This window comes from Musca autumnalis, unplaced genomic scaffold (genome assembly GCF_047663935.1).
Source record: "Musca autumnalis isolate F117 unplaced genomic scaffold, ASM4766393v1 scaffold_3, whole genome shotgun sequence".
NCBI lineage: Eukaryota > Metazoa > Arthropoda > Insecta > Diptera > Muscidae > Musca > Musca autumnalis.
In genome coordinates, this window is record NW_027411866.1 from 32,808,940 (window position 1) to 32,834,629 (window position 25,690).

A 25,690-nucleotide genomic window follows, 5' to 3' on the forward strand; every position below is an offset into this window, starting at 1 on the left:
TAGATCCACGTTTTGGTATAGCCCCCATATAACGGTACCCCCCGATTTACGGTATTTTGACGTTTTAAGCTACATTTTCAGACCGATTTAGCTATAATTTGACATTTAGGGTTCTTAAGTGCCAATAAACTTATGTAACCAAAGTTGTGGACATAGGTCCACGTTTTGGTATAGCCCCCATATAACGGTACCCCCGATTTACGGTATTTTGACGTTTTTAGCTACATTTTCAGACCGATTTACCTATAATTTGACATTTAGGGTTCTTAAGTGTCAATAAATTTATATAACAAAAGTTGTGGACATAGGTCCACGTTTTGGTATAGCCCCCATGTAACGGTAACCCCCGATTTACGATATTTTGACGTTTTTAGCCACATTTTCAGACCGATTTAGCTATAATTTGACATTTAGGGTTCTTAAGTGCCAATAACTTATGTAACCAAAGTTGTGGACATAGGTCCACGTTTTGGTATAGCCCCCATATAACGGTACCCCCCGATTTACGGTATTTTGACGTTTTTAGCCACATTTTCAGACCGATTTAGATATAATTTGACATTTAGGGTTCTTAAGTGCCAATAAACTTATATAAGAAAACTTGTGGGCATAGGTCCACGTTTTGGTATAGCCCCCATATAACGGTACCCCCCGATTTACGGTATTTTTACGTTTTTAGCTACATTTTCAGACCGATTTACCTATAATTTGACATTTAGGGTTCTCAAGTGTCAATAAACTTATATTACAAAAGTTGTGGCCATAGGTCAACGTTTTGGTAAAGCCCCCATATAACGGTACCCCCGATTTACGGTATTTTGACGTTTTTAGCCACATTTTCAGACCGATTTAGCTATAATTTGACATTTAGGGTTCTTAAGTGTCAATAAATTTAGATATCAAAAAAGTTGTGGACATAGGTCCACGTTTTGGTATAGCCCCCATATTACGGTACCCCCCGATTTACGATATTTTGACGTTTTTAGCCACATTTTCAGACCGACCAAAAATTGTCAAGAAAGGTCGATGTATTGATAAAGCCCCCATATAACGGTACCTCCCGATTTTCAGTAATTTGATGATTTTAGTGGTCACAACACCTCCATCAAAAATTGTCAACATAGGTCCATGTTCGGATATAGCTCCCATATAACGGAACCTCCCAATTTTCAGTAATTTTGCATTTAGCTATAATTTTTAACCGAACTAACTGTAATTTGACATTTGAAGGTTGTAGTGTTCACCTCACATCTGCATCAACAATTTTTAACATAGCCCCAATATAACGATACTTCCCGATTTTCGGTACTTTGAGGATTTTACTTAAAATGTTTAACCAACGTAAGTCCATGTTTTGGTATAGCCCCAAAACAAACCTCCCGATTCTCCGTACCTTGCCTTTATTTTTTGGACGAATTTTCTGTAATTTGAATTTGTTCATTTAAGTTCATATTTTCGTATAGCCCACATACCTCCGAACTAGCTGTTAATGACATTTGAAGTTCCCACGTTATGTACGGATTTTCGGTATTTTGACGATTCTAGCTCCAATTTTTAACCGAATTAGGAGTTATTTGACATTAAAGGCTCCCATCAAAAACTCTCAACATAGGTCCATGCTTTTTTTTATTATAACCCCTATATAACGGCACCTCCCAATTTCTAGCCCACCAAAAATGATAAAGTTGGGGAGAGGAATGAAAACTAAACCTTTTTAGTTCAGAATATTTTATGGTGGAGGGTATGAAAAGTTCGGCCCGGCCGAACTTAACGCTTTTTTACTTGTTTATTTTTGAGCAACTCACCATTCAAAGCAATATCAAATAAAAATTTAACCGAAACTATTTTTATAAAAAATAAAGGTTTTATTTCATTTGTTAGTTGACAAAAAATATAGTTATAAAAATTTTTGTAAAATTTTGTTAACATAAAACCGCTGATATTTAGAGTTGCCATCAGCTTACAAAATACAATTTAACATTTAATTTTTTTTTGTTTGTTCTAAATGTTCCTTATATTATTAATTTAATATAAATATTTTTCAAATATATAAATTTATATATGAAAATATTTACTACTTATTTTTCTTTTTTAAATTCACAGCCTGTTTCTTTCCTTTACAACACAACAGCTTACATAGACCCACAATTGCTCCCACCACAACGAAGACAACCAGCAGCAGGAAACCAATAACATCCAAGGATTGTAATTCCCACCAGGTCATGTGCACGGCCGGCGATTGCATATGTTTGGCACCATTATGCCTGATGACATAATCTACCCAATAACGTACCAACTGGCGGGGAGTCATTGGTCTATCGCGATATAATTTGGAGAATTGTTGTACATTTTCACGATATTTAGGATTGTTTAAAACTTCCAAAACAGTTTCGCGCAAATCTTCTTCGGTTAGTGTGGCATATTTTAAACTTAAACCAAAACCGGAATTACGTACATTTGCCATATTGGAGTGTTGATCACCGAAGAAAGGTATACCCACCATGGGTACACCATGATATTGTGATTCCACCACACTACCCTGGCCGCCATGGGTAATAAACAGCTTCACTTTGGGATGGGCCAAGATGTCATCTTGTGGTAGCCACGATTTGTAAATGATATTATTCGCTTGACCGGGAAAATCCTTGTCACCCCATTTCATAAGAACAGTATAGGGTAGCTGGGAGAGGACATTAAATATCATCTTGGCCTTATCGGGTGATAGATTAGAGCCTTGGACATTTGTACCCAAACTGAAATAAATTACACCATTCTTCGCATTATCCATAATTTCGGCAATATCTTGAGGCAAGGGATCCGGTTTCTCCTTGATTTGTATGCCACCAATTTCAATGAGGGCAGGAACATTGGGACGTATGGGCCCTTGGCTGAAGTGATGATTTGTCAAGACCAATGAGACATTTTTGTAAACCTCTTCCAGAGGTGGGTAACGATCGGCGGGGAAGTTGTATCTGTAAAGAAATGATGAATATATAATAAATATTTTACTGAGTAATATTTTAATGAATACATATTAATAAAAATGGTTACATAATTTGTAAATAATTTAACTATTATCTTTGTGTGTGTTTTTGTTTTTGTCAAATAAATTTTTATAAAATTAATACCACATTGTTTTACTTCTTTTATGAAAAACCAGTTAAGTCGTCCACAACAACCACGTCAAGTTTTTTCTAACACCACAAACCTCTCGACAACTGCTAAGGCGGAAACATTGAAAGTTGTGCAAAGCCCTGTTAATTGTTGTTTTTGTAACCAGAAGTTGATAATTAAACACTTAACAAGCATTTTCATTGTTTTTAATGAAACATAATTAAACCCCAACTAGTTTCAGTCGCCAGCAACCCAACTAAAAACAAGAAGTTTGATGAATGACTACCGAAACTGTTAGAAGTATTGTATGACTAGGCAAGTATATGAAAAAGAGATTCAAGTTTATGATTCTTTGTTTAAAACACACTATTTTTCTTAGATCAGCAGACCTCAAAACGTGAATTTTTAAAGAATATTTTTTTCCAGGATGAACAGACCACAAAACGTGAATTTTTAAATAATATTTTTTCCAGGAAGAACAGACCTCAACACTTGGATTTTTAAAGAATATTTTTTCCAAGATTAACAGACGTGGATTTTTAAAGAATATTTTTTCCAAGATTAACAGACGTGGATTTTTAAAGAATATTTTTTCCAAGATTAACAGACGTGGATTTTTAAAGAATATTTTTTCCAAAATTAACAGACGTGGATTTTTAAAGAATATTTTTTCCAAGATTAACAGACGTGGATTTTTAAAGAATATTTTTTCCAAGATTAACAGACGTGGATTTTTAAAGAATATTTTTTCCAAGATTAACAGACGTGGATTTTTAAAGAATATTTTTTCCAAAATTAACAGACGTGGATTTTTAAAGAATATTTTTTCCAAGATTAACAGACGTGGATTTTTAAAGAATATTTTTTTCCAAGATTAACAGACGTGGATTTTTAAAGAATATTTTTTCCAAGATTAACAGACGTGGATTTTTAAAGAATATTTTTTCCAAGATTAACAGACGTGGATTTTTAAAGAATATTTTTTCCAAGATTAACAGACGTGGATTTTTAAAGAATATTTTTTCCAAGATTAACAGACGTGGATTTTTAAAGAATATTTTTTCCAAGATTAACAGACGTGGATTTTTAAAGAATATTTTTTCCAAGATTAACAGACGTGGAATTTTAAAGAATATTTTTTCCAAGATTAACAGACGTGGATTTTTAAAGAATATTTTTTCCAAGATTAACAGACGTGGATTTTTAAAGAATATTTTTTCCAAGATTAACAGACGTGGATTTTTAAAGAATATTTTTTCCAAGATTAACAGACGTGGATTTTTAAAGAATATTTTTTCCAAGATTAACAGACGTGGATTTTTAAAGAATATTTTTTCCAAGATTAACAGACGTGGATTTTTAAAGAATATTTTTTCCAAGATATTTTTTTAAGGTGAACCGACCTCAAGATGTGATTTTTCCCCATCATTATCGCTCCAACCTCGTTTCCACCCTTCAGAAAACAAACGAATTGCAATGACATTCCTATAAATACATGATTTGTTTTTATGATTTCTCCAACTCTTTTTTTGCCCTCTCCCCCACCTTGCCTGGTAATTTGACAGACTCGTCGTGTAATTAACCAATCCATTAACAACATAGCCATGATTACTGCACACACTTCTCAGGGAAAGGAGTCAAGTACTGTGTGTACATGACGTTGTGCTTGGCTGGCTGGCTTTAGGTGGCCCATCATACCCATCCACTGGAAACAATGGGAGTGGTGACCATAACAACGACCCGCCTTAGACAAAAGTGTTAACAACTGCGCAGTGTAACACAAAACCAGCAGCAAACATTAATTTGTTGTCTGTTGTGGAGTCAGTGGGTTATAAGGAAGAAGATTGGTGCGGTAGTCCCAGCATTGAGACAATGGAATCGTTATTGCTGCTGCTAGTATAATAACCGGTAATTAAAAATGATACATTTGTGGCATGCGATTTGATTTGTTTTTTTTTTTCTTTTATTGGGGCGGTAATGCGCGCAAAAAACGACACAAAAAGTACAAGTAATGACTAGCTCCTCTCACCAGCAATGTTTTCGGATAACTGAACTCTGTGTTTCAGGGATTGGGTGTGTTAATGAACCTACTACGTACATTCGCTGCAGAATAATTTCATAAACAAGAAATGCCGTTAGTTGGGTGTTTGGGTGAAAACCGGCAACTTGTTTGTACATATTTTGATTGCGTGTCTTTTCCTGTCAGACACCGGCAACAAAGTGAGAGAGAGAAAAATAAATATGATAAGAAAACAGAGAAAGATTGTCTGGAGGCATATGAGCGAGAATAAGTTTTTCTTAAAGAAAGTATTATATGTTTGCATACATTTATATCTCTTCGTACATATGTATTTCAAAAAATATTGCTCTGCATATGTGACGAGAACTGACAAGAGTTTCAATTCTAATAAATTGTTTATGGAGAGAAAATAATTTGAGAGAGATAATTACATATTAATTTCAAATCTACTCAACGTCGGAAGGTATATTTAGTTCTGCAACTTGTTTGATTTCTGTACCTGTTTCTACAATCATAAAATTAATACTCTGTTCCAGAACCTACAAGAATCTACTATTTTTGAAATTTTTGGTAGATTCTTGCAGGTTCTAGAACAGAGTCTATATTGAATCTACTTAAAATATCTTCTGCAAACGGCAAGATCTGGTTCCGAACCTATTTTGAAAACAATACAGCTGCGTTGTTTTAGCTGAGTTTAGGCTTTAGCTGCGAAGTTTTATGGCCTGTTTCTCTAAGACGATTCGAAATCAAAATCGATCGAATTACTACTAAACTCCTGTTGTTGAATGAAATAATTTTTTGATTGAAAACAAAAATTAAACAAATACGAGGGCGGTTCGGAAACTTCTTAGCCTATCAATGAAAGAGAATAGTTAGTTTTTCAAAAATATTTTTATTTTTCAATATAATCTCCTGAAACTTCAATACACTTAGTCCAACGCTTTTTCCTCAAGGTTGGTTTACAACTGTAATTGCATCTTCATTTGAGCTAAAACGCTTGCCAGCAAGGATTTTTTTTAGATTTGGCAACAAGTAAAAGTCACTGGGAGCTACCTCAGGAGAATAAGGTGGGTGGTCAAGCAACTCGTACTTTAATTCGTTGATTTTAGCCATTGTTAAAACACTCTTGTGCGCTGGTGCGTTGTCTTGATGAAAAAAAAATATTTTTTTGTGTTGTAAGCCAGGACGTTTTTCTCGAATTTGTACATTTAATTGATCCAAAAGGTTGCAAAAGTACTCTGAATTTATTTTTTACCCTTTTGCAGATAGTCAATCAATAAAATACCTTTGAAGTCCCAAAAAAACCGTTGCCATAACCTTACCAGCCGATTGAATTGTTTTTGCCTTCTTTGGGGCACTTCCTCTAGCTTCAGTCCATTGTTTGGATTGTTCTTTTGTCTCTGGAGTATAGTGGTGGATCCATGTCTCACCAACAGTTATGAAACGACGCTTAAAATCCATTTTATTTCGCTTAAAACGATCCAAACAAGCTTGAGAAATGTTCATTCTTATGCGTTTTTGATCGACTGTTAACAAATGCGGCACCCATCTTGCAGAAAGCTTTTTCATCTGTAGTTCTTCATGCAAAATTAAATGGACTCGATCATTTGAGATGCCCATGATTTTAGCAATTTCACGCACTTTTATTCGTCGATCATTTAATACCATATCATGCACTTTGGCTACAATTTCTGTTGTTGTTGCTGTTTTTGGACGTCCACTACGTGGTTCATCTTCAATGCTTGTACGACCACTTTTAAATTCAGCAACCCAACTTTTTACTATTGCATATGAAGGAGCACTTTCACCTAACACATTCACCATATCATTATGAATTTCTTGTCCCGATAAACCTTTTTTATGTAAATATTTAATGACAGCACGCATTTCTAATTTTTCCATTGTAAAAAAATTGCGGATGCGTCTTTTTTGAACACCTGTTTCTATATGAAGGAGTTGCCAGATCGAAAAAAAATTTAACATGTGTTCATAACAGAGATGGAAGTTTCCAAAACACTTAACTTTTTATACCCTATACCACAATGTGGAAAAGGGTATTTATTATAAGTTTGTTTTGATAAAAATTCATGTTACACCGCGAAATATTCGTCGGAGACCCCCAATGTGGTATACCATTCTTCATATCTCGACGAGATAAAGCGATTTTGAGATGTGTGTCCGTCCGTCAGTCCGTCCGTCTGTCCATTATAAATTGTAAACACGCTCCAGGCCGCAATTATGGACCGATCGTCACGAAATTTTGTATGGAGGTCGGGTTCAGAATAGATCCCTATTCTTATTGGTGATGATCGTGAAATATTTAGCGGGTGAAATGGAACAAAAATCTAATATTTATCTAATTTTGTAGCGGCTCTGTAGGTCTCAATAATAGTCCGATCAACGCGTAATTTTAAATAATGTAAGAGTATATCATAAAGGAGAAGCTTGCAATTTGAGATGGCGATCAGATAATATTTAGAGGGTTAAATGGACCAAAACTTTTGAGTGAAAATTGTGAAACATTTTAATATACAGCTTATATCTTAATTCCTGGAAGTGACATTCCGGACAAGTGAGATATAATTGAAAGTGGAACGTTTGACCTTTCAATTGATGCCAATTATGTTGGTGTGCATGATTAGATAACAGAGTTACAGCCTAATATATTCCGTTATTTGTTTGTAGTGTAATAATAAACTCGCTGGAAGTCGCAATTATACATCAATAGTCTCGAAATTTTGGACCGGGTAAGAGTATAGGTCGAAAAAGATGCCTACAATTTTGAATGATGATCTGATATTCTTTAGCGGGTGAAATGGACCATTACTTTTGTATGAAAAATATAAAAAATGTATTTTTGTCGATATTTTAATTCCTTGAGGACATATATATTTCGCAAAGTAGCCTACATATGGAAAAAAAAACTACTGACCTTTCCTCTGATGTAAATTGCAATAAAGTGTTTGCTAGATAACGGGCCTACTGCCTAATATATAATGGGTTCTGTGTAAAGAACCACATTTTTATACCATGCTACATATTGTCTCTCCAAAAGTTTATGTAACACCACGAAATATTCGTCTTAGACCCCTTATTTAGTGATTTAGTGTTGTGTGTCCGTCCATTAAAAATTGTAAACAAGCTTTTAAGGCCGCAATTATGGACCGATTGTAAAAATTTTTTTAAGGAGATTGGGTTCGGGCCAGAATAGAAATGATTAGTTTCTGGTGATGATCGTGAAATGTTCACGGGATGAAATGGACCAAAAACAAAATTTTAACCAATTTTGTAGCGGCTCTGTAGGTCAAAATAATAACCCGCAAAATTTTAAACAAAGTGTGAGTTTATGATAAAGAAGAAGCGTACAAACCAACGTGAAGATCAGATAATACTTAGCGGGTTAATGGACTGAAACTTTTGTGTGAAATTTGTAAAAATTTCAATAACGTAGCGGTTAAACAACGGAAGTAGTAGTACTACATAAGTGGGTTTCATTACATTTTAGTTTGTGCGAACTAAATTTTCGTTTCCTGCTACAAAAATGTCTTTGTCATGCTAGATAACTTTTTCGTTTTGGTCATAAGAATTATACATTACATCTCTGGTATTTGATAATTAAATTTTCACAATCATTGAAAAGAAGTTCCGTGGAGAGCGTTTGTCCAGGGATAGTGGTATAGGGTATCCCATGGTCGGCTCCGTCCGACTATAGACTTTTCTTACTTGTTTCTGTTTATACCGCGCTTTTTGTGCTAGGCTAAGAAGTTTCCGGAAAATTACGATTTTATGGCCTGAAATTACGATTTTTCACATAAGCGAAAATTGCATGAAATAAAACAGGAAGCGAAGTCCCACACAACCAACCAATAAGCTAAGTTTAATTCAGCTCATCAGGCATATCGGATGTGAATGCCTAGAATACAAAGGTTGATTTTGATAACTTCTATTTATACGACCATTATTACAAATTTGCAGATATGAAGTATTTTTGAAGCCTTTTTCTCATCTAGAATAATCATTTATCAATACATACACATTCGTAATCGAAGAAGGGGTTTCTTCGTGAATTGTAATGCCTTTCATTTCGGAAGTTTGATATGATAGATTTGTTGTAACCAAAAATTAACGAATTTTATGAGCTTTTTTTAATGCTCTTAGCAATTTCCAGCCAGATTTGCTATATCTAGGTAAACATCTGGAAGGGAATACAGGTAGTTTGAGCTTGTTTGCCTCACATTCGAATTATATCAGTTGACAATTGTCGTTTAGGGCTGTTAATGGATGAGAATCTTCTATCTCGTTGTGAAAAATATAGGAGTCCAAGAACAAATCGCGTTCTAAAAACCCGGTTAGGATCTTACCAATTAACATGATGATCACTATTGATGCAAAGAATAAAAATTAGAGAGATGTAGATGCGCAGAATGAAGTTTTAATATGGGAAATTACAGCGGTTTTAATATACGCCATCTGTCATTCAACATTAATTTGTGGAAACTGTATGTGTATCATAAAATGATGAACATACTTTTAGGAGGAATATGTAAAAATTAAATGCCAAACTACGGGTACCGGACAAGAAGAATTATCACCTTGGAGAATCCCAGCTCAGAATGGGGAAAATGTTCACCCTAATTTTTTTCTGTTTTTGTTGGAACACCAATTATTAGCGAATCGATTTTGAGGACAATCAAGTTCAAAAATGAATGAAACCTAGAAAGAAACTTCAAAAATTCGTTTTTTTCCTAATTTTTCTTAAATGGTATTTTGTACTCTGTGAGCAGGGCTGCCTCATAAAAGAAATTCTATATAGAAAAGCTATTTGTTTATAATTCCTTTAGAGCACCACATATATTTACATATGTATATTCACTCCAGGTTCATCAGGAAATTAAGTTAAGTTTTAAAAATTGCAGGTACACTATCATGTACATATATATTTTATTGATATGTGAGAATCGCCCCTTGACCCTTCAGGGATGTTCGCGGGAAATAGTTTTTATTAAATTCTGTAGAATCATGACTTTTATTAGCAACAAAAAATTGAAACGTTTGTCTCCTTTGCAGATGAAAAGGGACAACAGGAATTAGTGGTATACCGTGAACAGTTCCGATTCATGACTTTTATTAGCAACAAAAAATTGAAACGTTTGTCTCATTTGCAGATGAAAAGGGACAACAAGAATTAGTGGCATACCGTGAACAGTTCCGATTCCGACGATGCGAATAAAATGATTTTTCTCTTACTTATTATAAAATGTAATTATGTTGGCGACAATGGATGCTTCGGAACTTAGAACTTAATTAGATCCTTGTGGGATCTTTAACTGTTTCAGTCATATTATCGAACCGAAATGGCTTAAACTTGTTACTTTGGTCTTCGCTAGGGGTATACATATAACATTTCTTCAGAGGATTGTCGGTATAGGTATACGTTTTGATATTGGCACCATAGAAAAAAGCGTTAAGTTCGACCGGGCCGAGCTTTTTATTCCTCAACCATGAAATATTCTGCACTAATATGGAATAATAAGTTTCCTCAGTTTTCTTTTTGTCCACAATTTTAGGTGGAGAAATTTCTGGAACACTAGGATCAAAATTGTAACTAATTCGGTCTGAAAACGTAGCTAAAAGGTTCAAAATATCTGAAATTGGCCGGTATCGATATATGGGGGCTATAACAAAGCGTGAGCCTATGTCCATAAATTTGGGTGGAGAAGTTTCTTGATCACTGGGAACCCTAAATGCCAAACTATAGCTAATTCGACCAGAAAATGTAGCTAAAAACGTCAAAATACCTGAAATCGGGCAGAACCGTTATATGAGGGCTATAAAAAAGGTGGACCTATGTCCACAGTTTTGTGGAGATCTTTCTGTACCACTTCAAACCTTACATTAAGATTTGTAGATAATTCCTTCTTAAAATGTAGCTAAAGCCTACAAACTACCTGAAATCGGGTGGTACCATTATATGATGGCTATAAATGTGGACCGATATAGCCCAACTTCGAACTTGATATAAGTTCAGACCAACGATATGTATACCAAATTTCAGCCCTCTATCTCAATTCATTCGGAGATAGCGTGATTACAACAGCGTGATTGCACAGACGGCAATAGCTTAACCGACTTAGAATTTTATGCTGATCAAGAATATACATATGCTGGATTTGTTGCTTTTGATATGCGCAACACTGTACATATATGGGATTTCTGATTGAAGTCCGACACTTTTTCAAAATGAGTTTTTCGATTTCCTTCATTTTTTGCTTGGGTGATGCTGCTCATCAGCAAAACATTTTAGTATATTTTCAATTTTTTTTGTCGAATTCTGTAAAAATTTTACACAAAGAAATACTCATAAATTCTCATTACCAATGTTAAGTCCAAATAGAAAAAAATATTGTTTGTTTTTTTTTTTATTTTTTTTATCAGCTATCTATCGCAGTGGGCTTGGATGCAATTTTCGCTATTTAAAATTTAAAACCAATTTTTATCAATGATAATAATTGGGTGCCACCGTGGTGCAATGGTATGCACACCCGCCTTGCACACCAAAGGTCGTGGGTTCGATTCCCCGGCCAGGCAACATCAAAAATTTCAACGGTGGCAAAATACCCCTCAGTAATGTTGGCGACATTTCCTGAGTATTTCAACCATGTAAAACTTTCATCAATGATAGTACTTTTCAATTGTCTTGCAAATTTGTATACCCTCCACCATAGGTTGGGGGGTATATTTAGTTTGTCACTCCGTTTGTAACTACTCGAAATAATCACTGTAGACCCCACAAACTATATATATTCTTGATCAGCGTGCAATTCTTCATCGATATAGCCATTTCCGTCCGTCTGTGGAAATCACTCTAGCTTCCGAACGGATTGAAATAGGTGGATGAAATTTTGGAAAAATCTATTATATGTACGTAGGACTTTTGGTATTGAATGCGGGCTATGTAGGTCCACGTTTTCGTATAGCCCCCATACAAAGTGACGCGTGACGCGTCGTCGTTTTAAGGAAATTTTAGGATATTTGTCCCATTTGACCACCGAATTGGTTGTAATTTGGTATTTTGTGTCTCCAGAGGCTAAAAAATATTTCTACCAAATTTTGTTTATATAGGTCCACGTTTTGGTATAGCCCCCATATAAGGCCCCATATATAGTACGCGTCATTTTAAGATATTTTGAATGTATTAGTCCCATTTGACCACAGAATCGGTTGTAACTTTGCATTTTGCGTTTCAAGGGGCTAAGAAATATATATACCATAAAATGTTTACATAGGTCCACGTTTTGGTATAGCCCCCATATAACGCCCCATATATAGTACGCGTCATTTTAAGATATTTTGAATGTATTAGTCCCATTTGACCACGGAATTGGTTGTAATTTGGTATTTTGTGTCTCCAGAGGCTAAAAAACATTTCTACCAAAGTTTGTTTATATAGGTCCACGTTTTGGTATAGCCCTCATATAACGCCCCATATATAGTACGCGTCACTTTAAGATATTTTGAATGTGTCGCATTTGTGAATTAGTCCCATTTGACCACAGAATCGATTGTACGATTGTATTTTGTGTTTCCAGAGGCTAAGAAATATTTCTACCATAAAATGTTTATATAAGTCCCGGTTTTGATACAGACCCTTATAGGTCGATATCTCCCGATTTTCGGTATTTTGAAGGTTTTAGCCTCATTATAACACCGAAAGGGCTAAAATTTAAATTTAAAACGTTTTCATATAGCTCCCATAGAACGGCAGAGCCCGATTTTCTGTATTTTGAGGGTTTTAGCCTCATTATTCCACAGAAGTGGCTGAAATTTAGTATTTAATCTTTTTCCGGGCTACACAAATTTCTCTCAGAAATTTGTCGGTACAGGTCAACGTTTTGAAAGAACGGTACCTCCCGATTATCGGTATTTTGAATTGTGTAGCCTCATTATTTCACGGAAGTAGCTGTAATTTGGTATTTAGTCTTTTTCTGGGCTACAAAAATTTCCCTCAGAAATGTGTCGGTATACGTGCATGTTTTGGGGGGTACCCCCATAGAACGGTATATCCCAATTTTCGGTATATTGAAGGTTCTGGCCTCATTATAACACGGAAATGGCTGCAAGATGTTACTTAGTCTTCGTTGAGGGTATAAAACTTCCCACCTGAAAATGTCCAGTATTGTTCCCCCCATAGGAAGATCCCTACCAATTTTCGGTATTTGGTAATTTTCGGAAATTTGGTATTTAGTCTTCGCTGGAGTTACGAAACTTGCCTCCAGAAATTTATCGGTAATTTATACAGCATCCATAGAACGGCGCTCCCGATGTTGTTAACTATCTAAATCAGAATATCCAGGTTTAGGTCTAGTCGGTTTCGCTCAATTTTATGTATTTCGCTCAATTTGTTTTATTGTTTTATTTTATTTAGGAATTTATCTTAAACTTCTTCTTAAATGTCTTAAATAATTTTTTTAAACAATATATTTTTTATATTATCTACGAAAATGTGAAATATTTTGATAAATATCTTTGCAAATATGTGAATTATTTTATCAGTTCACAATAAAATAATTCGATAAATATTTTTGTCAATATGACAATTTTATTTTTTATTTTTATACCCTCCACCATAGTATGAAGGGTATATTAATTGAGCTAGAACGCTATATTTTTGCACCCGAGTGTATTTTTCCATAGGCAGGTCAAGTTCATAGATGGGCTATATCGGACCACTTTTTTGTATAGCCCCCATATAACGGTGCCTCCCGATTTTCGGTATTTTGGGGATTTTAGCTACCTGTAATTTGACGTTTGGGGTTCCCAGTGGTCACGAAACATCTACACTAAAAACCGTCAACATGCGTCTATGTTTTGGTATAGCCTCCATATAGCGGTACCTCCCGATTTTCGATATTTTTAGGATTTAAGCTACAATTTTTGACCGAACTACCTATAATTTGACAGTTAATGATCCTAGTGATCACAAACTGTCAACATAGGTCCATGTTTTGGTATAGCCCCCATATAACGTGCCTCCGATTTTCGTTTTTTTTTTTTTTGGATTTTAGTTGCAATTTTTGAACCAATTATCTGCAATTCGACGTTTGAGGTTCCCAGTGGTCACAAAAATTCTCCACCAAAAGCATAGGTCCACACTTTGATATGGCCCAATATAAGGTTCCCTGCCGATGGTGGATGACGGCCAAACTTAACGCTGTTTTATTTGTTTTCTTTTTTTTATCAAATTTTATTAATACGACAATTTTTTATATTGAATCTTCGATTAGATTTTTTATCAAACGGCTACAATTTTTTTCTGTGTGATACTACCCGTGCTAATAATGTTTGGAACAAATGTATGGAGGCTACTACAGATACATAAAAAAGGCTTTGGTGTCTTTAAGAGAAAAAAATCTTAGATCTACGGATCAATCTGTGTTGACATTCACGCAGAGAAAAAAATATGTTTGATCCAACAATATTCCAAGAGCAAAACATGTATTGTTAACATATTGTTGGATTCCTTATGTGGTATTGTGAATCCAACAATCGTTCTTGTTAAATCCAAAAATAGTTTGTGTCAACTGAACAATATTTCTCTCTTTTCTTTGAAAAATTTTTTCTCTTCTCTCGCTATTCGATGCCGTGTTGAAAAAACAATTTTGGTGAGTTGTGGTGTTTGTATGACATGCTGCCTTTATCTTTGTTTTTTGTGTGTATGTATACCAACAATGAGGCTCTTGTTTTTATTTGTTGCTGTTTTGTTTCATTCTTCTTCTTCATTATACCCTCAGCCTTTAGGCTAAGGAGGGTATATACACTTTGATACGATGAAAATGTGCCTCATCGAAATAATGGTTTTAGACCCCAAGTATGTTTGGACGAAATGTGTTTCAGACAATTTGGAGTCGATCTAGCCATGTCCGTCCGTCTGTCTGTCCTGCTGGCTGGAGCGCACGATAACTCTCGAACGGATGAATCGATTCGGTTCAAATTTTGGCTTTCGTAATATTTTGCCCAAACTTAGTTTAAGTTCGAAGATGAGCTACATCGGTCCACTCCTTCCGATACCTCCCCCACAAAAGTTCGAAAATGTTCGGAAAATGTGTGCGCACGATAACTCTTGAAGGGAGTGACCAATTTGGTCCATACTTTGTATAGCGTAAACTTTCTACCAGAGTAATATGAGGTTCTAATATGGTCTCAATAGGTCCACTCCTTCGGGTACATCCCACACAAAATTTCTGAAAAGTTCAGTTTAGGGTCATCTCGAATCGCTTTGATTTTTGTTCTAGCAACTTGTATTCACTGCCCTTCATACGACGGTACAAGTTTCATCAGGGGCAAGTCCATACTTCCTGAGAAAATAGCATGAAAGTTGCAAAAAAACCCCTATGACACAGTGTGAGGTTGTTGGAGCGCAAGATAACTCTCGAACGGATCTGCCGATTCGGTCCAAAATATGGCATTAGTAATATTTTGTCCAAACATAGTTTTAGTTTGAAGATAACCCATATCGGGCAACTCCTTCAGGTACCTTCCCCACAAAAGTTCAAAAATGTTCGGAAAAATTGTTGGTACGGTAACTCTTGAAGGGAGTGGCCGAATTGGTCTATACTTTACACATCCTAATATATCTACCAGATATAGATTAGGTTCAAATATGGACTATATTTGTCCACTCCATCCGGTACCTCCCCACAAAAGTTTCGGATAAGTTCACTTTAAGACCTGATATCGAATCACATTGAATTTTTTTGAAGCAACTTGCATTCGCTGCCTCATTTACGATGGTAAAAGTTTTTTAGGGGCAAGTCCATACTTTTTGTGCAAACTGCCCGATGAGTGTAAAAACCCCCTATGGCACCATAAGTTGTGGCTGGAGATCCACATCCATAACGGTCAATGTCGATCCATTCCTTTTAGTATCTCCTCCGCAAAACTTTTGATCTTTAATCCTAATCAACATTTTTGTCTGTTCAAACCACCAAAAATTTTTAAAACCCCCTAAATACGTATTTTGGGAAAAAATTGTTTCAATATACACAGGCTGAGGGTATATTTCTGTCGGCATAGCCGAATGATACTTTTTTACTTGTTTTATTCTCCTTTCCTTTTCATGTTTGTTATGGTGTTTAATTATTCCTTATGTTGTGGTGGCTGCTTGTGGCTTTTTGTTTGTCTTTGTTGTCAGCTAAAGTAGCGTTCATCAATGCTCGTAATATTATACGCGATATTTATATCAAAGTTGTGTGAAAAGTGTATATGAGAAGTATATACACTCTGGTTTTAAGGGCTGACAATTTAGATTATGATTGTTCCTACAATCAATATTGTTAACGATTTTTACAATATTGCGGAAATTCAAAAGTTGTTTTTGTTTTCTATGTTCGGAATAAAAGATGGTATTTTTGGATTTGGATTACAATGTTTGTACAAAACAAACACACTTTTGGAACCAAAATAGATATTCTTGTTCCAACAAAACCGAAAAATATTTTTTCTCTGCGGCATAGTTTTACGTACAACGATTATTTTGGCTACGTGTGATCATGAGGATAGGCGAAGGAGTCCCTACTATGTATATGAAAATAAGCAAATAAGGCGTAAGGCATTATGCTGGAAGGCAAGACTCGGATTGAATAAACAAGGGAACGACTAAATTGGTATAGTAAATTGGAACGCTCTAAATCTGTTCGGTAAATCCAAAATATAACAAAAGAAGACTTGTAATAATAAGTTCGAAAAATTGGACCGATAAATGTAAAGTAAGGCAAAAATAAATGCGAATTTAAAGTTTTATGCCTTTTCCCAACTAGTCCGGTCATGCGTAGGGTCTATTACGGTCGACCTCATCAACTGTATATAGCTTTTGTTTACATATCTGTACATTTATGTATGTATGTATGTAAGTATGCATGTCTCTACTTTACTGTCTCTCACGTATATATGGCGCATATGTTACTCTCCATTTCATATGTAGTACGTTTTTTTCTAAAGAGGCATTTGATTTGATTGCTTTACTCAATGAACAACATTGCCAACTTTACCTCATAGAATATCTTCGGTCCATTGTATTATATTACACTATGCAACACTGAAAATGCAAACAACTTCTGGTACGGATTTTTTGAAAGTACATATTTAGACTATAAAAACCCTAGATGGGTTTTGTCCTGTCAGATCCAGTTCGGATTTTATGGCCCTATCTAAACCGGACTAAAACTACACTTTTTTGCACTTATCAGGCCTTTATCTCAGAAACGAATAGGAATTTGGACTTGCTGTCTTTAGCAATATTGTAGCCCTAAATTAGTAGAATTTATCTGTTGAACACACCATACAGGAAAACATCCATCTAGGGCATCAAAATCAATAAAATATGGAAAATTTTATATAATTTCTGGAATTCTGCTAAACTATTGGGAGTTGAACCAAGTTACCTTTTGCAAAAATCATCCAAATAATGTTCTCAGCAATTCTTCAGAACATTCTGAAACTCTAAAACGCGTACTTCATGTTGTTTCAGCGGTATTTGGTATCATGTCCTTAACAACACCCATTTCAAACACCTTTCACATGAACACTTTATTTTCGCACTTGGGATTTCACGACATTATTGACATATTTATTAAATCGTCGTTGAAAAATATGCTAAAAACCACGTGATAGAGGCATTTTGCAACAATGGCATGTTCTGAAGAGTTGTGTATTACATTCTAGAGAACATTTTTTTAAAAGAAAACATTAAGAAAAAATTAACAGTTTTGGAGATATGGTGCGAAATGTATAAAAATTAGGGAATTTTTAGATATATTTTGAAATTTGAGACAATAAATGTAGTCTTTCGAGTTCATTATTTCTCCAAATTTTTTATTCTTGTCTTTATCTACAAATTTGCTTCAGAGGTCAGAAGAAGATTCGCATTGGTTTCAGAAATATAGCCCTGAATTTCTTTAAAAACGCAATATTTAAACACATTTAGATGGGGCCATAAAATCCGTGCTGGATCTGACACAACAAAACCCAACTAGGGGTTTTTGTCGTTTGGGTCTGTACTTTCAAAAAATCCTCAGTTCGAATTGTTTGCACAAAGTCGCCTTAAAAATGTTGCACAGTGTTATGCAAAGCTCATATAGACAGAGAGTATTGGCAAACAAATGTACAACAAGATATGGACATGTTTATATTGCAAACAGAAAGGCAATATGAAGGGTGTTGACCATGAACCATGATTAATTAAAAATAGAATGTGGTATTCAAAAAAATCTAAAATATAACGCCATTTTTATAAAAAGTTGATATCGGGAATTTTGTATAAATAAAATTAGGTATCGCCAAATTTTCAATAAGGAATAGTTGTTATCGACATTATTTCTATAACCAAAAGTTGTAATAGCCAACTTGCCTGTAATAAATAACAAAATGTTGTTATAAACAACTTTTTTATCAGAAATAGCTGCTGCCGAAAATATTTCCATATCGAAAACAATTTATTAAACATTTTTTGACAATGAAAAATATTTTGTAATAGAAAAGTTGGCATTCACAATATTGTTATAAGGGAAATTTTTTATCGATAACGCCTTTTCAAGGCGTAGATTTATTAAAGAATATTTTATTTAATTAAAGAATATATTTATTAAAGAATATTTTTACTTGGCCCTTCAAGGCGTAGATTTATTAAAGAATATTTTTACTTGGCCCTTCAAGCCGTGGATTTATTAAAGAATATTTATACTTGGCCCTTCAAGCCGTGGATTTACTAAAGAATATTTTTACTTGGCCCTTCAAGCCGTGGATTTATTAAAGAATATTTTTATTTGGCCCTGCAAACCGTGGATTTATTAAAGAATATTTTTATTTGGCCCTGCAAGCCGTGGATTTATTAAAGAATATTTTTACTTGGCCCTTCAAGCCGTGGATTTATTAAAGAATATTTTTACTTGGCCCTTCAAGCCGTGGATTTATTAAAGAATATTTTTACTTGGCCCTTCAAGCCGTGGATTTATTAAAGAATATTTTTACTTGGCCTTTCAAGCCGTGGATTTATTAAACAATATTTTTACTTGGCCCTTCAAGCCGTGGATTTATTAAACAATATTTTTACTTGGCCCTTCAAGCCGTGGATTTATTAAAGAATATTTTTACTTGGCCCTTCAAGCCGTGGATTTATTAAAGAATATTTTTACTTGGCCCTTCAAGCCGTGGATTTATTAAAGAATATTTTTACTTGGCCCTTCAAGCCGTGGATTTATTAAAGAATATTTTTACTTGGCCCTTCAAGCCGTGGATTTATTAAAGAATATTTTTACTTGGCCCTTCAAGCCGTGGATTTATTAAAGAATATTTTTACTTGGCCCTTCAAGCCGTGGATTTATTAAAGAATATTTTTACTTGGCCCTTCAAGCCGTGGATTTATTAAAGAATATTTTTACTTGGCCCTTCAAGCCGTGGATGTATTAAAGAATATTTTTACTTGGCCTTTCAAGCCGTGGATTTATTAAACAATATTTTTACTTGGCCCTTCAAGCCGTGGATTTATTAAAGAATATTTTTACTTGGCCCTTCAAGCCGTGGATTTATTAAAGAATATTTTTACTTGGCCCTTCAAGCCGTGGATTTATTAAAGAATATTTTTACTTTGCCCATCAAGCCGTGGATTTATTAAAGAATATTTTTACTTGGCCCTTCAAGCCGTGGATTTATTAAAGAATATTTTTACTTGGCCCTTCAAGCCGTGGATTTATTAAAGAATATTTTTACTTGGCCCTTCAAGCCGTGGATTTATTAAAGAATATTTTTACTTGGCCCTTCAAGCCGTGGATTTATTAAAGAATATTTTTACTTGGCCCTTCAAGCCGTGGATTTATTAAAGAATATTTTTACTTGACCCTTCAAGCCGTGGATTTATTAAAGAATATTTTTACTTGACCCTTCAAGCCGTGGATTTATTAAAGAATATTTTTACTTGGCCCATCAAGGCGTGGATTTATTAAAGAATATTTTTACTTGGCCCATCAAGGCGTGGATTTATTAAAGAATATTTTTACTTGGCCCATCAAGGCGTGGATTTATTAAAGAATATTTTTACTTGGCCCATCAAGGCGTGGATTTATTAAAGAATATTTTTATTTGGCCCTTCAAGCCGTGAATTTATTAAAGAATATTTTTATTTGGCCCTGCAAGCCGTGAATTTATTAAAGAATATTTTCATTTGGTCCTGCAAGCCGTGGATTTATTAAAGAATATTTTTATTTGGCCCTGCAAGCCGTGGATTTATTAAAGAATATTTTTACTTGGCCCATCAAGGCGTGGATTTATTAAAGAATATTTTTACTTTGCCCATCAAGGCGTGGATTTATTAAAGAATATTTTTACTTGGCCCATCAAGGCGTGGATTTATTAAAGAATATTTTTACTTGGCCCTGCATGCCGTGGATTTATTAAAGAATATTTTTACTTGGCCCTGCAAGCCGTGGTTTATTAAAGAATATTTTTACTTGGCCCCGCAAGCCGTGGATTTATTAAAGAATATTTTTACTTGGCCCTGCAAGTCGTGGATTTATTAAAGAATATTTTTACTTGGCCCTGCAAGCCGTGGATTTATTAAAGAATATTTTTACTTGGCCCTGCAAGCCGTGGATTTATTAAAGAATATTTTTACTTGGCCCATCAAGGCGTGGATTTATTAAAGACTATTTTTATTTGGCCCTGCAAGCCGTGGATTTATTAAAGAATATTTTTACTTGGCCCATTAAGGCGTGGATTTATTAAAGAATATTTTTATTTGGCCCTGCAAGCCGTGGATTTATTAAAGAATATTTTTATTTGGCCCTGCAAGCCGTGGATTTATTAAAGAATATTTTTATTTGGCCCATCAAGGCGTGGATTTATTAAAGAATATTTTTACTTGGCCCATCAAGGCGTGGATTTATTAAAGAATATTTTTATTTGGCCCTTCAAGGCGTGTAATAAAAAGTGATCAACATAATTTCTATAACGGGATTTGGTTATGGACAACGTTTCTGAAAAGAGACGAAATTGTAGACGTCTTTTCTATAACAAAATGTTGTTATAAACAACTTTTCTATTAGAAATAGCAGCTGCCGAAAATGCTTCCATATCCAAACCAACCAAAAAGCTGTTATCGATTTTACAACTTTGCTATAAGGCAGATTTTTATCGATAACTTTTCTACACAAAACCATTATTCCTACAGAATAGTTACTGAAATTGCCTATATACAAATATTCTCATATCTTTTTCGAACGTTTCAAATCGTCCATATCTACAACAAATATTCTCATTTACAATTCATACCGTTGACGGTGATAAAACTGTTTATGTTACGACCTGAAGGTAATGCGCTTCTTCTTCTTCTTTTGGGGAATATGCTTAGCGACTATGTCGATCTGTCTGTCTGCCTCGTTGACTCTCAGCTTGATGTGTGTGATTAGCCGGCGATTGGCATATAAATATTCATAACTTGAAGATTTACATACCCGTCCATCACACTCTGACATTTGTCAGATAGACAGACAAGGGAGTATGTTTTCAGTTTTAATGGTTATCTGATCTGTTTTTTGTCGTTTTCAAAACAAACTGAAACTAACAACAGGGATACAACAAAATATAAAGACTCTGAGAAAAAAGTGTGGAGAGTGAGAAAACGAAACAGAATAAAACATATTTTTATTAATCACTCACGAGACAAACATGTATAGAATAATTAATTAAAGGAATAGTGCTGCCATGGAAATAAAGTATATAATCAAATTCTTCGGATTGTGTTGGGAGGATAACTTTGACTGGCAATAAAAAATTAGCCAAAATTGGACGTTTTTGTCATACAACTATGTAGTCTTTTTTACCAACCTGGCAACCCATATCACTTTGGATTCACCATAACCATAAATAGTTATAAAATTTGCAATGTATGAATTGTTAACTAATGAATGCATGATCAAGGCAGATTGAATAATTAACATTAAATGCAAAAAAATTAAATTATTCAGTGGATTTAAATGGTAATAAATGGCGTTGCGTGCAGCAGTGAGAGCTTCATAAATTTGGCGGAAAGAAGAAACAAGATAACATTTCATTATAGAGGAGATGTCAGTAACAATCTTATAGAAACGTTGTAGTTAGAACTTTTCATTATGAAAAATTTCCTGATAATAAATTTAACTTAAAGAAAAGTCGACGATAACAAGTTTTACTTATAGAAATTTGGCGATAACAACTTTTCCTTACAGAATAGTTAACAGTAACAGCTTTTAGTAATAGAAACGTTGTCGAAAACAACATTTCGTTACACTTATGTTCACGATAACAAATTTTCGTTACAGAAAATTTTTCGACAACAATTTTTCGTCGCAGAAAATTTTTCGATAACAAGTTTTCGTCATAGAAAAATTGTCTATAACAATTTTTCGTCATAGAAAAACAGGCTATAACAATTTTTCATCACAGACTAATTGTCGATAACAATTTTTCGTCCTAGAAAATTTTTCGATTTTCAATTTCAATTTCTTTGAAAACTTCTGTACTCCCAGCTAGCATGTGGAAGATTGTACTTTCAACAAGTAAGAAAAGCGTTAAGTTCGGTCGGGCCGAACTTTTTATACCCTCCACCACAAATTTCAGCCATTTCGGTAGATTAATGTGGCCACAACCTTCAAAATATCGAAAATCGGAAGGTACCGTTCTATGGGGGCTATATGATGGCGTTGACCTATACCTGCAAATTTCTGGGGGAAATACCAAATTTCAGCCATTTCGGTGTGATAATGACGCTAAAACCTTCAAAATACCGAAAATTGGGAGATATCGTCCTATGGGGGCTATATCAAGACGTGGACCTATATATACATTTTATGGTAGAAATCTTGCTTAGCCTCTGGAAACACAAAATACAAAGTAACAACCGATTCTGTGGTCAAATGGGACTAATACATTCAAAATATATTAAAGTGACGCGTACTTTATATGGGGCGTTATATGGGGGCTATACCAAAACGTGGACCTATATAAAAAAACTTTAGTAGAAATGTTTTTTGGCCTCTGGAGACACAAAATACCAAATTACAACCAATTCGGTGGTCAAATGAGACAAATATCATAAAATTTCCTTAAAACGACGACGCGTCACGCGTCATCTTGTATGGGGGCTATACGAAAACGTGGACCTACATAGCCCGCTTTCAATACCAAAAGTATTACGTACATATAATAGATTTTACCAAAATTTCATTCACCTACTTTAATCCGTTCGGACGCTAGAGTGATTTCCACAGACGGACGGACATGGCTATATCGATGTAGAATTGCACGTCGATCAAGAATATTTATAGTTTGTGGGGTCTGCAATGATTATTTCGTGTAGTTACAAACGGAATGACAAACTTAATATACCCCCCATCCTATGGTGGAGGGTATAAAAATCACATTGCGGAGTCTTTTTAGAGTCCTTTTGGTGATCAAAAACTGATTAAGTCGCTTGTATGATCAGAAAGCGTCTCGAAAGTGACTCCCTGTAATGATTAAGAAGAGTTCAATTTAAAATACAACAAGTAAAAAGTCGTTAAGTTCGGCCGGGCCGAACTTTTTATACCCTCCACCATAAAATAGTCTTAATTAAAATGGAATAATTAGGGACCTTTCACAATTTTAGGTGGAACAACTTTTCGACAATGGATAGACTCCTACTGCCTCCCACTATTGCTTAAATTACACAGTGAACACGAATGTTGGGGCAGAGATAATTCCTTTTGGAGATGAAAGCCCTTGGTGTGTGTATATTAAAAACCCCGAAGGAACGAACTTCCGCGTTATGGCGTGATAAAGTTTTTGCAAGAGACCCTGTAAGCTATCATGAATTAGCATTATATCTTTGTTTGTTGTTTTTGTAGAGCACTTAAGCAACAGTGAACGTAGATATAACGCTAATTCCTGATGGCCCACAGGGTCTCTAACAAAAATTTCATCACGCCATAACGCGGAAGTTCGACTCACGGCGGATCTGTCCATAATATACTCACCAAGGCCTTTCTTCCCCAAGAGGAATTTTCCGTGCCCCAGACTTTCACCTCCATCTAAAAAAATGTGTTCAGCTTGGTGAAATGTACCACCTACGGGGCTATTTCAAAGAGACAAACTATCTTTCAATTTTTTGGCGGAAAAGTTTTATAGCTGCAGGGAACTTCAAGAGTCAAATTGAGGGTAGTTTCATCAAAACAATGTAGACTCTTAAAAAATGGACCCATGTTGACGAATTTTAGTGAAGAAATTTCGTGAGCACTGAAAATTCCCGAAAATCGGGAGGTACAGTAATATGGGAGGATATACCAACCATGGACCTATATTCACGATTATTTTTGAATAGACAAAATTTTAGCTAAAATTCTCAAAATACCGATCATTACATCTAGTTCGGTTAAAAATTGCAGCTAAAATTCTCAAAATACCGAAAATCGGGAGATACCGTTATGTGGGGGCTATACCAAAACATGGACCTATGTTGACGATGTTTCGTTGTAGATCTTTTATAACCACTGAGAACTTCAAATGTGAAATTACAGCTATTTCGGTTAAAAACTGTAGCTAAAATGCTTAAAATACCGAAAATCGGGAGGTACCGTTATATGGGGGCTATACCAAAACATGGACCTATGTTGACGATGTTTTTGGAGATGTTTCATGACCACTGAGAACCTCAAATGGCAAATTACAGCTAGTTCGGTTAAAAATTGTAGCTAAAATTCTGCAAATTCCAAAAATCGGGAGGTACCGATATATGGGGGCTATACCAAAACATGGACCTATGTTGACGATGTTTGGTGGAGATGTTTCATGACCACTGAGAACCTCAAATGTCAAATTGCAGATAGTTCGGTTACAAATTGTGACTTCTTCTTCTTCTTTATTTGCCGATCCGCATTCGGATTTTGGCGATCATACAATAACAAATTAAGTATTTTTAGCTGTATATATAGATATATGTTTATGAATATGTTGTGGTAAATTATTCAGCAATGGTGATCTCTCTATTCCTCGCAGCGTTGATAAGGCTTCTTTCATTTGGTTGATTTGTCCACTCCAAAATGTTTTTTATCCAGGATATTTCTCTTCTTCCTCTTGGCCTTTTTCCCTCAATTTGACATTTAATTATGCTCTGGATGACAGAATACTTTTCGTTTCTCATTATGTGTCCCATATAGGATATCTTCCTACTTTTTATGATATCAAGAAGTTGTCGTTTAGTGTTCATTCTTCTCAAGATTTCTTCATTTGATACTCGGTCAGTCCAAGGAATTTTCAGTTTTCTGCGATAAATCCACATTTCAAATGCGTTCAATTTTTGTTCGTCTATTGACTTTATTGTCCATGTCTCGGCAGCATATAGTAGAGTGGACCATACATAGCATTTTATGAAGCGCATTTTTGTTGTGATGTTCACGTCATGACTTGTTAATATTTTGCGATGGTTAAAAAAGGATTGCCTAGCTATTTCTATTCGGCATTTTATCTCTCTCGAGGCATCCCATTGGTCATTTA

At 34.8% G+C, this 25,690-nt stretch overlaps 1 protein-coding gene across 3 annotated transcripts in view; it reads right to left on the reverse strand.

Annotated features, from left to right (window-relative positions):
- Window positions 1–1,842: 1,842 nt before the first annotated feature.
- LOC141399643 (UDP-glycosyltransferase UGT5-like) overlaps window positions 1,843–25,690 on the reverse strand; it is a 110,539-nt gene continuing 86,691 nt past the window's right edge. For all 3 annotated transcript variants that reach the window (XM_073978760.1, XM_073978761.1, XM_073978759.1), the window contains exon 2: window positions 1,843–2,972. In XM_073978760.1, coding sequence (XP_073834861.1) covers window positions 2,075–2,972 — 898 coding nt within the window. In that variant the 3' untranslated portion in view covers window positions 1,843–2,074. The remainder of the gene's footprint in view (window positions 2,973–25,690) is intronic.